This window comes from Dermacentor variabilis, chromosome 4 (genome assembly GCF_050947875.1).
Source record: "Dermacentor variabilis isolate Ectoservices chromosome 4, ASM5094787v1, whole genome shotgun sequence".
Taxonomy (NCBI): Eukaryota; Metazoa; Arthropoda; class Arachnida; order Ixodida; family Ixodidae; genus Dermacentor; species Dermacentor variabilis.
The window spans coordinates 148413956-148428843 of NC_134571.1; the positions used below are offsets into that span (position 1 = coordinate 148413956).

Sequence of the window (14888 nt, forward strand, 5' to 3'; positions counted from 1 at the left end):
AGCCTAGGTAAATTTGTGGTTTTAACGTACACACTCTGAGCAGGCAGAAACATACGTTGTATAAATAAACGAAAGAAGGTTGAGTTTGCAATGAAAAATAGAAGATTTAAATGTACGAGGACATATCGTGCACTAGATGATAAATCAAACTAAAAGTAGCAAAGTTAAAACAGTATGCAGAAAAAAAGACACAAGTACATGCTGATAAGGATACAAAATGGCGGCATAGCTGCTTGCGTGTAGCAACTGCCATTTGAGGAAAATAAATTAAAATGGATGTCAGGCTGAAATGTAATGCTTGGAAATTGTAACTTGTTTGAAAACAACGCACGGACTACGACGAAGTATGTCGAGTATGCGTATCGGTATTTTTAAATTTTAGGCCTGTCATATTTAAATTTTAGGCATGACGTCGTTGCAAGGAAGGCTTTATAATTAGCTGAAAAGGAATATAACCGTAAGACCCTATATTTGTGAAGTGCCGAACTCATATTGCACTCCTGAAAGCACTCCTATAGATGAGGAATGTTTGCAACATGTCGAAGTGTCTTCTAAAGTGTGAAAACGCCAAAGAAAGCTATTCAATTTAAAAACAAAATGAGCAAAACAAGACAAAGAGGCGTGGTCAATGGGATTGAACTTTTCGGCTTCCTCACGAACTCCTTCTTCACTCAGTGAGCTCAGTGAACAAGGCTTCCGCATGGATTCCGAAACGTCCAACCACTTTGTCAACACTGGTTTGGTCGACTCCACTTCTTTCTCCTAGCGTCTTTTATTCGCATTGTTACGTACATTTTGTCGACAACAGACCGCCGATTATCTGTCCTTGGCATGTTGATCCCTGCTCATCTCCACTTCGTCATCCTAACTTGACTAGGCTACCAACAGCTCTTAGTTTTTTTTTGTGAACGCGACTTTTTTCGTTCGTTAACGTTACGCCTGCGATTTTCCTATAAGCAAGTGCCATTGGCGGCAAATAGTTGCAATATTTGCCGTCCCGGCTAACAGCGTATGTTGACAGAGAGAGTGAAAGAGAAACAAAGTTCCCATGTACTGCTTAAGCTTGTTACAGCGACAACGGACGGTGTTTGTTGCTTCCCTGCAGGGCGCGGCTAAGATGGTGCTGTCCACAGGGCGGCATCCAGGCTCGCTAAAAGACGACGTGAGTTCACCGGCCGGGACAACTTGCGAAGGTCTGTGGGCGCTCGAGAAGGCTGGCTTCCGAGCAGCGCTCATAGAGGCCGTCGCTGCGGCTACCGCAAGGGCCGCCAGAGGTCGCCACTGAACAACCGATGCGTACGGCTCTGACCAGTGCCAGAGAGTACATTTACCACGCTCTTGAATGTAGAATAGGCGCAGCGACTAATATGATGCAAGCGCCAACTTTATCCAGCGCTGTAGCGTGTATCACCAGACGCGTGTATAACTCCGCGTGTTTCTTTTGAATCCTGGTCGTTTATGGCCACAAAGATTTGTGCGAGACGAAGTTCAAGTTCCAATGTCTTGTCTTGCCATTATGTTCGGTACTTCAACGTGTACAGATTCTTTACTTTAGATGCTAGGCGTTCAGTGAAGGCTTGGGCACGATGTAGTCAGTTCTCCTGCTTTAGGAGACCATTATGGCGTACATGAGGAGAGTGATTTTGTGCGTGCAAAGTAAGAATCTTTTGTCATGGTAGTTTGGATATTCTCAGTGACTTTTGCGGCCAGGTTTTAATGTCAAGCATCAAAGATGCCTCGCTTGTGCAGCTAGACATTAAATTTTATTGCAAGTTGGTGTTTGCCGCTGTGCCACGTCCGTGGTTTTTGTTATCATTATAGACAGCCCATTGTTTACATCTTTGCTAATCTATGACTTGCGTCGTCATGCTCTGAACCTTCAAGGACTAAATCAAATACAAATTTAACTCTCCGAAGTGCCCACGCTTCTTAGATCTATGCATGCATATACTGCCTAAAGATGATGCACACGTAAGCACCAGAGTAAGGACCATAATATTTCGTTGTTTTGGCAGATTTCTATCTATTATATATACTGCACACGTTTTTATTGTTATACATTATGCATGATTTCTGTTTTTGTTGCTATTATGAGAGTGTTTTATGCTGCAAAATGCAAGAACTTTGTCTTCGTTCCCGCGACCCATGTCAGCAGGAAAAATAAATCTTGCTGTTCTCTACTTCACTGGAGCGCTTTAAAATTTGCAGCAATATTTCTTCAGCATCTAATGTGCGCATTAGAAAATCCCGCCATTGCGTACGTGCGTACTATCATATTTCTGACTATCATGTAGTCGCTGCGGCCACTTGATATCAGAGACCATTTTATATGCACACTGAGGTTACATATCATTTGACATTGAGGTCGGTCAGACCTATGGCGAGTGTCTAGGTGCATTCTTGTCTTAAATAAAAGAAAAACACGATTCATGCACTTCACGCGTCACTGTTTTCATAATGCAAAGTACGGTCCACGCATCTCTAACTATTATTCCGTACGCCATTATGTTACTCGACTGCAACACAAATCAACAACTTGGGTGCCAACCGTGAATAAGCTACCCACCACAGTGGCTAATTGACTATGACGTTCGGTTGCTAAGCACAAGATCGTAGGTTTCATTCGCAGCCGTCGCGGCGGCATTCCAATGGGACAGAATTAAAAAAAAACGTTGGCGAAAAGATCGAAGATGATTGTCGAAGTAAGCGAATAACTTACGCGAGACGCAGACGTCAAACACACACGCACACTCCGAAGTACACCGCTGACCTTGATGAAGGAGTTTGACGATGCCAGCACAAATTATCGCCGACATGTTTTGGTAGACGGCATGGCAGCGCGATTTACAGCGGCGGCACGACGGCAACGGTGTAACGACGGTGGAATGATGACGATGGAGATGACGGCGTGAGGACAACGGCAGCATGACCAAGGCCACATAACGATACGAAATCAGGACTTTTGTCACGACGACGACGACGAAGCGATGACGGCGGCATGAGGACAACGGAATGAGGGAAGCGTGAAGACGACTGCACGACAACAGCTGCGCACCTGCGCTTCCTTTACAGCTTGTTTATTCCACGGAGTAAACAACCGTCGTTGAAACGAAAAGTGTGCAATTCTACCGGTGCTAACACATGGAGCAGAAACTTGGAGGTTAGCAAAGAAGCTCGAGAGCAAGTCAAGAACCGCGCAACGAGCGACAGAACGAAATAGCTGTAGTGGCAGTATGCATTGAATCGAAAAACGAGCTGTTACGCTAGGGATCCTCTGTTTGAATACTGCCATCGGACAATTTCTTTTAGGTTTAATAATTAAAGCCAACGTCTTTCTTAGCATCTTTACTACCACTTTCTTGTATCCGGTATATTTCAAGTCTCTTTCCTTGGCCGATCCCGGAGGTTGCACACAGGCGCGCCACTAAAATTACATCATTTTTATGTTTGAGCTCCGTTATTTGTTTCGCACATTTAATATTTAAGTCTGAGATAACTTAAGATAAAATGCATGCTCTTTCGGTGTTTTGTTAATGAGATTTGTTTGTGGGCTGCCATTCTCAAAATTCTGAGGAATAATTTTCCCAAAAATGCAAGACCAGGGGACGTATTCTGTAAGAGTCCACCGAGTGTACACGCCCATTTCGTCTGCTGTTGAAATTCTGATTGGGTGAGCTGGACTGCGCGTCCGCAGCAACCAGGCGTCATAGCCAATCAGCACTTCAGCAGCAGGCGAAATGGAAATCTCCACTAGGTGGACTCTTACACAATACCTTCCCTGGTATGAGCAACTTTAGTGACATAATAGTGCGGCAATATAACTCGCATATACCACATGTAATATAGCATGACCTGCCATATTGCATACATATACCTAAATATATGCGAAACCTCATGGCGACGGCGACTCCAAATTTCGCTTGTAGTGTCCAGATCATTGTTTTTCAATAAAATGTTAGGTGTTACGTTAAGAGACAGGAAGAGAGCGGTGTGGATCAGAAAGCAAACGGGTATAGCCGATATTCTAGTTGACATTAAACAAACATGGAGCTGAGCAAGCCATGTAATGCGCAAGGTAGATAACCGGTGGACCATCAGAATTACAGAATGGGTGCCAAGGGAAGGAAAAAAACGCAGTTGAGGACGGCAGAAAACTATGTGGGGTGATGAAATTAGGAAATTTGAAGGCGTAAGTTGGAATCGGCTAGCGTAAGACAGGGGTAATCTGAGAGCGCTGGGAGAGTCCTTCGTCCTGTAGTGGGCTTAAATTTAGGATGACGATGATCATGATGACGACGATGATGACGACGACGACGACGACGACTCCACGGAGACCATCTACTCCTCCGACAATTCGCTTTAATATCATGCCAATCCCACGCCCCGTGGGAGTCGATCTTGAGCGATTTGATTTTAACGTCTTTTAAGGCAAAAGCCTTATATGCCCCATGAAGGGGAAAATCCGGCGCCCGGGCGTTAACATCCGGCGTTAACATCCGATGGTACCAAAACCCACGTGACCAAATGTTTCCGGCGCTGGACCTGCTGCGGCTCGCACTACGAAATCCCACGGTGAAGTAAAAAGAATGAAGGTAAATTAAAGTGCACGAAGGTGGATTAAGGTTGCTACAAGTTAGAGCAGGGTGGAGTAAAGACAATTATTGTGGATTAAAGTGGCTTAAAACTTGTCACGTTACTGCAGGGGGGTTTAAAGTGTATTAAGGTTGGCATAAATCAGAGCGAGGTGTATTATTAAGGTAAAGTTTTAATTTAATGGTAACTTAGAGAAGTCATAGCATTTTCGCATTCAAATCACGTAAACATACTTAAGCGACTGTCAACTTTTGTTAGCAAAGCGTGCGGCGTAGCTCCACAAGAAGCGCGCGCCCAGCGGACTTTGGCGATCAACGCGCCCCCAGGCGGTGGAGAACAGCGATGCAGCGCCACCACCGACCACGTCACCTAAGCCAATCAGACGCCACGAGCCTCTTCGCGACAGCACGTCCGTCTCAAAGGGCTGGTTGGTGCTCGGCGGCTAACGTGTCTCGCACCACTCGGTTACTCTCTCTGAGGAAAAGACCGGCCGCCGGCAATCCAGAAAACTGCCGAAAGAGCCGAAGAAAGCTGTTCACTTTTAAAACGTCATCGTGTACCGTGCTTTGGGCGCCGGTTGAATAACCCCAAGCGGTCTACACTGATTCTGCAGTGCGGCTTGGCTCGTTCTTCGCGGCATTTGCTTGCTGCGCCAGGTCACACCGACAGCCGTCACTTGTTTAAAACGTGCAGCGATAACCACTGTGCATTGGTGTCCCCGACGACCACTGCGAGTATATGCTGTAACTACCGCACTACTGCTGTTTTCCTGGTATTCAATAAGATGGGAGGAGGGAGGGAACGGGCCGACAGCCTAAAAATTTCCGTACCTCAAAATTTAATTTATTTCTTTATCAAGCAATATTGAGAATCAGGTGTCGCATTGCTTCCAACCTCTCCGGTTGGACCTCAGTTAGCCCTACTTACCTTCTTTGCCTCCCTCTGTCACCTTTTACCGCAGTCGTCTGCATTTACTTTGCAACCGTGGAGCCTGTGATCCGAATAATGTAACGGTCAAATGATTGGGTGATAAGGGTACCCAGTTAAGTAGAAAGCATTTTATTTATGTTCACCTTTCTACTGTGCTGCTACTGATCAGGAGCAGAAGACAGTTTTCTTAAGAGCCGTTATACTGCAGACTTTGAATTTCCTGCTTCCCGACAGCCGGTGCGACCCAGTGCATTTATTCGCCAAATGGGATACACAGTTTCATATCCGTGGACTCGACAACCTCTGCCAGGCGGCTCTACTGTGCCAGGATAATAAGACAGTGCATGGCGTCCTTAGTGCGGCCTTTCCCTGCGCTTGGAGCGTCCACCTACCAGAAGCACTGGTTTTCAATGCTGACAGTAGCGTTAACTCTAGAGGTGAAGACAAGGAAGAGACGACTGGAGTATTGGTGAAAGAAAAAGAGCAGGGAAAGGGAAGATATGGCTAAGGAGTTGTCACAGGCATAGGTATACTTTATGATAAAGCCGAAATTATCATCGATATGGTAGCATATAAGTGTACCTCACACATTTCCGATGATTATTTGTCGCCACACCGATGTTATGTCGTTAGTGATCATCGTCATTAAGGGCGGACCCCTGGGGAAAAGAATTCCCGATAGTTCGCTTGCATTGTGGCTGCGTACTTCCGCTCTCTTGTTGGTCGTGGTGCTCGGGTTGTATTTAAATCATAGTGGGTGGTGAGGTTATAAAACGGCAGTATTTACGCCTTTGAACGGTTTTGAGAGACTGTCTGGCATGGTTAAACATATTTCGCCGCGGCAATACCAAGAAAGGCAAGTGTCTACTGCGTGTCTCGTTTAAAGTGTCGAACAAAATGAGGAAGACGAGATAATATATGTCTTGTACGTCAGCAACAAGATCTGGATCATCGAGCTTGAGGTACACGCCTATAATTCAGTGCAACACACACGCATCTGTGCTTACGAATGTCTGCAAGAGGTAAGAGTACCAATTCATTCTTTCTGATGATCACATTCGTAATGTAATGAGTAATATTCATTCCTTTGGTAGGTGCATGTGTATACAAACGACGACTCGTCTCCTGTGGAAAGATGGTCACGCTGTTTTACGTAATTAATTTCAAAGGCTTTGTCTTCTTTAGTCACACGTCTCACTACGTCCATCTGCTTGAACTACAATTGCATTTGGTGAATTTCAGTGGTGCGATTTTAGCGTAGTCACGAGTGCTATATAAAACAAACGTTAAATAACTCATACTCCCGGCCTTGTTCTTGCTGCATAGTTGGAAACCGCTTGTCACCGCTTATTAGGGGAACAACATATTTATCATAATGATGAATGATAATTTTTTGCACGATGGTTACATGCTATCACGGCAACTAATTACAAGCGCGTATGCAAAATATCACATTGAATGTTTAGCGATAAAGTGCGCACAATTGCCGATTGTGGACACTAATACGATTGTAGTTCTTGCGAGACAGGGCGGCGTCACAGTATTCGGAGACCATGGATAGAGATTAAAAAAAAAAACAAATTGTTTTTTCCCATTGCCGCCAATACACGCTATTGCACCAACAGCGTTCAGAAGAGACAACGTCGGCAGGTTGCTTGTTCTTGCAGCGCGTTTCATCCTGAAAGGGATCAGCGTGGAGTGGACGGCGCCGGTTCGTACGCAGGTTTTCGAAGCTCTCTCGCTATGGCGCGTAAGGGCCACTTGATTTACCGCGAGGCATAAATGAAGGCAAGACGCGCGAAAATAAAAATAAAATGTGCGATTTGACTCGGCAGACAGTTTCGCTTTTGTCTGTCATTCGCCAAATGTCCGGTAATTTGTAGAAATTTACGGGCACGTCCTGGCATTTCGCTTTCTCGAGACTGTTGTGGCAGTAAAAAACACAGCCATGCTGTATTGGCCTCGAGCTCCACCACTGGAAAAGCTGGCGCCACCGTCGGCGTGACGTGCTAGGAGGGATCACGTGGACATAGCGGCCGCGTCGGCTGCTTCGGGCGCGCCGAAGCGAGCTGAAAACGAGAGTTTAAATTCCCTCGCACGCTGCGGTCCTCATTTAGTGGCGAGATTTTCCCGCTTCGAGTGTCTCCTTTACAACGCTTGAAAGCACTACAATAGGTAGTGGCTGCTTCTGAAGGCGCGCAACATGGTAGGCTACTGCTCGGTGCCGCATTGCCGGACGTACGCAACGAAGCCCGGTGTCAGCCTGATTCACACGTAGCCGCAGGACAACAAGCTACGTGAAGCTTGGCTCACGAAACATAAAACCGGCAAACAATTATCGGCTACAAATCGGGTATGCAGCAAGCACAGACGCGAGGAAGATTTCTGCTATGGCGCCCGGTCTGCGATGTTCGGAAAACGCGCACTGAGACGCTCGCCCGAGTCCGCTGCCCGACTAACGTGATGACGGTTTAGTCTATGAACTTGTCGATGCTATAGATACTGGCAAGTTCACTGGAGTGGAAAGGGAGCGGTAAGAAGCACATTTTTATAAAAGCATGGCATATGGTCATGTTTGTGTTATGAATTAATGCACCGGATTACAAAATAGAAGCAGCGGGTTAATGGCACGCTGAAAACACCGATAAACATACAATGCGACGCAACTCGAGAAATAATATTGAAACGTCCAAGAATTTAGACGCAAAAAAAAAGATTGAATCGTCGCGACGGCACATCACAGTCCCCGTAGGCGTCGAAGTCTCTACAATGAAATTATTTTTGAACAGGTCTGATAGCGCCCACGCAAAGAATATTGCTTGTATACTGTCAAATGCTCATATTCTGCGGCCTAAAGCTCATGGCACGGTGCGAAAACGAGCACGCGGCGAAAGCGAAACAGTGCGCGGACAAGCATGCAGACGCGCAGTCGGTCGCTGCGAACCTGTGCGATCGCTGCATTGAGGCTTCATTCTATTACGCTCCATTTAGTTATACAAACACTATAAGAACATATTTCACATAGTTTGCTCTCAGCGTTTGCCTACCTTTCACGTAAGAAACCGGTTCGGGGGACTCCATCGCGGCGACCACGCGCGCGCAGTGGCGTTCACTGTACGTATTCGGTAAAGAGATAGCGTCTGTAAACGATTCTGTGCTTTCAGTTTGACCAAGATTAGAATTTAGACAGTAAAAAACTTCTCTCGTTTCGAAAGTATTTACAGAAATGTCCGGGAGAGCTCCCGCGTGGTGTCTTCAGTGAGCGCTGACAGCAAAACCTATGAGGGTCGCGCCGCGTGATCCCTCATACTACGCCAGCGAGGCGCTTCCGATAGATGGCGACTCCGTAACTCCTCGCCGCCAATACCAGAGTTGTCGGATAAGGAAGTCACACTTACGTTCGCGAAAACGAACCCTCAAGCGTCATGCCTGCGGGCGCGCTGTCGCTCCGACAAGACACGACGCGACTGTCTATGCTCCAACTTGTCCACTAGGGGAGCTACTGGCGCTGGCATCGTAGGCGAGAACTTGAGCTTGCCTCTACAATTCCTACGCACACAAAAGGAATGTCCCCCAGACGACTTCCAACTACGCTTGAAAGCTGCCCGTTTACTGATGAAAGGGGACAAATATCGAATAGATTTGTAGGCGATTGCTCCTCGGAAGGTGTGGGCAGTGCATAAGAGTGTGAGGATGTTCTGTGGCCAAGTTGTGTTCGGCTAGTCGTAAAATTTTCTCTAATTTTAAGACAAAGAAAAGACTCGAGGCAGAAGAGACAAATATACAAGACGGCTTTGCAACACATGGCTTTCCAACATGATGGATAGTTTGTGTATCACACCGATTTATGGATGTCACGCAAATGAGGCTGGCTTTTGTGCTACGTATGAAGTGGACATTTAGGAAGTAATGAATGAATTGTCTTATTTCTGGATGGAAAGATAACGGTGTCGTTGGTGGAGGGGAGATGGGCCAAGGGTCCGTCAGCACGGTTCTCACAAGAATGAATACAGAATTGCAGTCTTGTTGGCGTACCGCACGAGCACTAGCGTCACCTTTGGCTTCGTTACCTCTGGGAGTGAAAAGTGTGTTTCGAGGGCTAGAAAGATGAACGTTTAAGGTTGGACTTTTAGCACTAAGAAGGTTGATCAAGTAGCAGTTAAATTTTCAAATTTCGGGCCACTTTAATCTGAAACATATACAAGGGGTAAACATTTTCCAGAAGGCTAAGTTGTGTCTTGAGAAGTTAACAAACTGTGTACAGAGCGGCCATATTAGTAAGCCGTATAGCATAAGAGAAAGAAAATGAATCACCACCGTGAACGTGTGTACGTCAAGTGTTGAGTGGAATGCGAAGCGGTCGATTCATGTTCATTGGTGACATTTATCGGTTTAAAAGGTTGCGTTAAATATAGCAGGCACGCAAGCATAAACGGAATAATCTCCCGCGGTATCCTGTCTCTATAGCAGCAAGAAATTAACAATCGTCTCGCTAAAAAACTATAGGAAAGCGACGAAAATGTTAAAGAAACGTTACAGACTGTTCGTTCGGGCATGTTGATAGATCTTGTCACACAACAGGTAACTTCAACAGCATGCCACAAGACGAAGGAAATAAGGAGAGGATGTAGCACTCTGCCTCTTTCCTTCGTTCGATCTGTTGAAACAATCTGCTGTGTGTCAAGATAAAGAAATCAAATTACGGGATTCCTCATGTTATTCATTGAGAGTGAGGTGTATGCGGAAGCAGTCTTACCATCCGGTTACGCGAACAACGCACTCCCACGACATGAGGATTCCGAGAGGCTCAGGCTGTTATTGTACGCCGGTATTCAATGCGGCGCCCGCTGCTCGGGAGTCTTAGCCGCGTGACAGCGTTGGTCGGTGTCACCGACGTCAGTCAGAATTTTTTTAAGACGTGCCATTGAGGCTATTACGTCATGATGCTTCCAACGACGCTGCAGCGCCTGCCTCGTGCCGCTTTCTTGAATCGCGACGTCGCGTTCCAAGCAGCGTCGGCATGGCGTTCGAACCAATAAGCACCGCTCAAATGCCTTGCCCCCTTTCCTCATTCGTCCCCCTCCAGCAACGCGGTGACAACCATGCTAGCTCTTCCCGACACAGCCAACGCAGTTTCTCTTGGTGGCCTTGACACCAGCACGCGCTCGCCTTCCTCTCCAGAACACCGAGTTGTGGGAGGAGCTGTTTCCGACATACCCTAATAGCGAGGCACCGCTACAATTCCTGCAGAATGCTTCACATTAATACGAAAATAGGGTGAGATAGGGATATATAGCGGAAAACGTAAAGTCGAACGGAAGTGCTCTCTTCACGACCGCCATGCATATGCCGGCTACAACTTCTGAAGGACACCAGTGCCAACTGTGGCGCAAACGACGGTGGCAGTCGCAGCATGGGGATATACCGTGCTTTAAAGTGGCCGATGAACTCTCGCAGCATTCGAAAGAGCAAAACTACCGCGCTTGCCACGGCCAGACGTATGTGAATTTGCTGCCTTGAACGCACCTGAAGAGCCACAGTCCGCGAAGAAACGAATCCGCTGTGCTTGGGGCGTGACACTAGATTCTACACTTGAAAAACTGCGTTAGCGGGAAGCTGCGTCGTGGCGAAGTTTTTAGTTTAGATTCTAACAGAAATATCTTAATGGGTTATGGCCTTTATCGAATGGTTCAATGAGGTCCAAAGTTCAAGGTATCGACGCGGTAAGGGCAGCGGTTCAGAAGACCTGCGAGCGAGAAGAGGAGTAACGTCAGGTGTCACGTGAAGGGCCGAAGTCAGCCCACGAGCAAGCGGCGAATAGAGTGTATTGGTGGAAGAGGAGAATTGCACAGTGGCGTCTGCGACGGAGTGGAACGGGCGACGCAGTGAACTCGTGGCACTCGCGCATGGGGTGTCAAATCGCTGGCAAGGACGTTCGTAGGAATTCATAAAAGTTTCCTTCAGAGGGCGGCGAATAATCACAGAATCATAGGAAGGCATCAGTGCTAACGCTTTACAAGCACTCTGTAGGGAAACATGAGGACCATTAGTATTTTTTGAATCGGTTAGACGGGCGTTTTGAAGTGAGGATCGCAAAGTTTGTCAGAACAATATGCTTTGGGTCACACGCTGGAATTAGGGTACACAGAAGGGGCGATATTATAACTGTCTTTTTTTTAGAGGTGGGTGGGGGATGAGGTTTACGTTTTGCGTAGCGCCTGCGGCGCCAATACTGCTAAAAAGACGTAGAAATAAAAAAAAAATAAGGAGGATAACCTTAATGCAGTGCTCGAATGCACCTTCTTTACTATATAGTTTCAGAGTCATGAGTATACTGCTGCACTGCGGTTAACCGCAGCATAAGCGGCTATACGAATTACGCTAGTTTTCAATCACACAAGTCCAGTTTGGTTATCGAAACACACTGAACATGTTCGGTGACTAAACAAAAGGTATTTAAACTTGAACGCAGCTCTCACGAAATGATTGCGTAGCACAACATCGCAGAGTTATTTCGGTGAGTGACGGTGCAAGACAATTCGTGTACCACGAAGGCAGGACTGCATCTCCCCAGCGTTTCGACGGTGCAAAAAACACGACTGGTCGACAGTACGACACACAATAATTGAGATGTGTTATATTCTCTTAACATTGCACTTCCCAGTAAAAGTCTTTGGGGGTTTCTGGCTTACCGCTATAAGTGCAGCTTGTTAGGCGAGTTAGTATACAAGTCTGAGCAGGGGGATGCCCACGAATAGAATGATGATGATGATTCCCACACAATGGCACATACACACAATGGGGATTGGCCTAGAAGCGGGTGGTACATTTCAAATAAAATAAGAAAAAAATTAATAAAGAAAGGGCAATAAAAGAAATAAACAAAAGAAATAGAAGATAATGCAGGATTGCTTGAAGATGAATGAAACAAAATTGGGAATTTGCATGATAATTTTGGAAAACAGGAAAAAAATCCGAGAAGATGGCAAAGACTAAGTTCTAAGGGCGTTGGACTTGCAACTAACTTTATTTCATTTAAATGTCTTCAACAGGCCGAACGGTTGCGAGCGCCCTACTTTCAACTTAATATTTGCTTTTCTTTTGGTTCCCTCTGCCGTTATCCTATTCTGTTCGCTGGCCTCCCCCTACTCAGCCATACTGCTACGCTTGGTAATGTGCACTGTGCGTGGATTTTTACACTTTTATAGCATAATCATGTGGTCGTTTGAGAGCGCTCTGGCTAAGTTACGAAGGAAAATGAAACCATCCCTACGACTGCATTACCTGAACAACCAGGTATAGAAGTGACGATTCGACTTCCCTATCAGTTAAATTTAGTTAAGTAGCGCTTAGTTGATGTCTTACATGAACTTCAAGGTAATAGTTCTGCGGAAACCCGCGAGTTCGAGATAAGTAATTGAAGGGAAAAGGAGACATCCACCTAATCGTAGCAATTGCTACAGAGGAAACACACACGGGTTCCTCGAAAGCAAGACCTCGCAGTTGAAGAAAAATTCGTCCTGGTCCGGGGCTCGAACCCGGCACCACCGGCTTTCCGGGGCAGCCGCTCTGTCATCTGACCTAACCAGGCGGCTGGCAGGTTAGGTCAGACACAACAACACGAAGCAACTGGAAGAGTTTGAAGTAATAGTTCAGAGGAAACCCGCAAGGTGGAGAGAATTAACGTGAAAATGAGACATACACCCAATTGTAGCAATAGCTACTTTTCCCTTTAATTACTTTTCCCCACCTTGCGGGTTTTTGCTTGACTATTACTTCAAACTCTTGCTTTTGCTTGGAGTTGTTGATCATTAGACTTCGCCCTGCCATCTGCTAGCCACCTGGTTAGCTCAGGTGGTAGAGCGGCTGCCCCGGAAAGGCGGTGGTCCCGGGTTTGTGTCTCGGACTAGGACAAATTTTTCTTCAACTGCGAGGAACTCATGTGGCTTTCCTTTGTAGCAATTTCTACGATTCAGTGGATTTCTCGTTTTCCCTTTAATTACATCAACTTGCACCGCTGCCAGAGCTATCTCAAACGACCACATTAATATGCCATTAATATGCAGCACTTGCTTCCCATTCTACCAGGAATATATCGGTGTCGTTCAGTCGTGCTTTACCCTTATCTGAGCAGGTTGTAAGCAAGATATCTGTTAGCGCATATTTGGGAGTGACTTGGCAATAAAGTACACAAGTTCTAGCAATACAATATACATATTCATGTTTACACTTAATCGAAATGACTAATGCGGGCTGTATCACAAACACAAATACACATTTAGCCTACAAGTACAGTTATTAAGACGATCTGCTGTTTATTCACAAACCGGGATGTCTCTTCACTAAGATCGAGGCACGGTTTGGAAGATGGCGTAGCTAGTAGCGCCGATAAACCCGATCCCATCGATAGGTTAAACAAGAGGCATTTCAGTAACACTGACTTACCCGCCGTGGTTGCTTAGTGGCTTTGGCGTTGTGCAAATCCGCATTTCGATGGGGGCGAAATGCAAAAAACACCAGTGCGCCACGCATTGTAATCACGTTAAAAGAACCCCAGGTGGACAAAATTAAACCGCGTTATGGTGCGTTTCATAAACATATAGTAGTTTTGGCACGTCAAACTCTAGGATTTCATTGAACTTTTAACACTGACTTGAGCTGCGAGATTCATGCTACAAGTGAAGAATCAAGTCTGCTCTCGTGTTCACCCACGCACTGCTTCCTTTTATTGGCTCGCACAGCACTTGCGATAGAAACAACACAGCATTTGGTGGCAAACCTTGTCATTTGTGGCAACAGCGTTTGCACGTGCCGTCCTGTCAGGCGTGGCACTATAGGTTACGAACTACAAGGAAGCAAGGTGCGAAGATGTCGTCTGTGACCTTATTGCGCAATATCGCCCACTTGCTTACGCAGCCCACGCGTTAACGGGAGATTCGCGCTGTTCCGGTAGCGCACCGTCATCGGCTAAACCGCAGACCTTCGTGAACCGTCCAACTCAGGTTTTGTGCAACAAAGGTAACCACGAAACTTACTACGTCGCACAAAAGTCTCCACAGCAGCCTTTCAAGGTCGGTATTTCACGAAATTATAATAACTATGCGACAAGGGCGAAACAGTTTGAGCACGCGGGCACCATAGAGTCACAGACGCGGGAAAACTATAAGGGCCAAAATGTTGCAAAATAACTCGAGTTTACCACAGAAACAAAGCGGTCTGTTTGGTCCTCGGCACGCAACACGCAGCGACGTATATTCAGACTTGCAGATCCGGTCACCGCCTTTTCGTCGCCGGGCAGCAGAGATTCCGTGCAAAGTTTTTTTTTTTTTTTTTTGGCTTGCACGCATAAGCAAGCTTGCCTGTGC

General features: G+C 46.3%; 1 protein-coding gene across 1 annotated transcript in view; it reads left to right on the top strand.

Annotated features, from left to right (window-relative positions):
• Positions 1 to 2434, top strand: part of LOC142579891 (pyrroline-5-carboxylate reductase 3-like) — a 43331-nt gene extending 40897 nt beyond the window's left edge. Inside the window, exon 6 of the mRNA XM_075690560.1 lies at positions 1106 to 2434. Coding sequence (XP_075546675.1) covers positions 1106 to 1285 — 180 coding nt within the window. The 3' untranslated portion in view covers positions 1286 to 2434. The remainder of the gene's footprint in view (positions 1 to 1105) is intronic.
• Positions 2435 to 14888: the final 12454 nt, after the last annotated feature.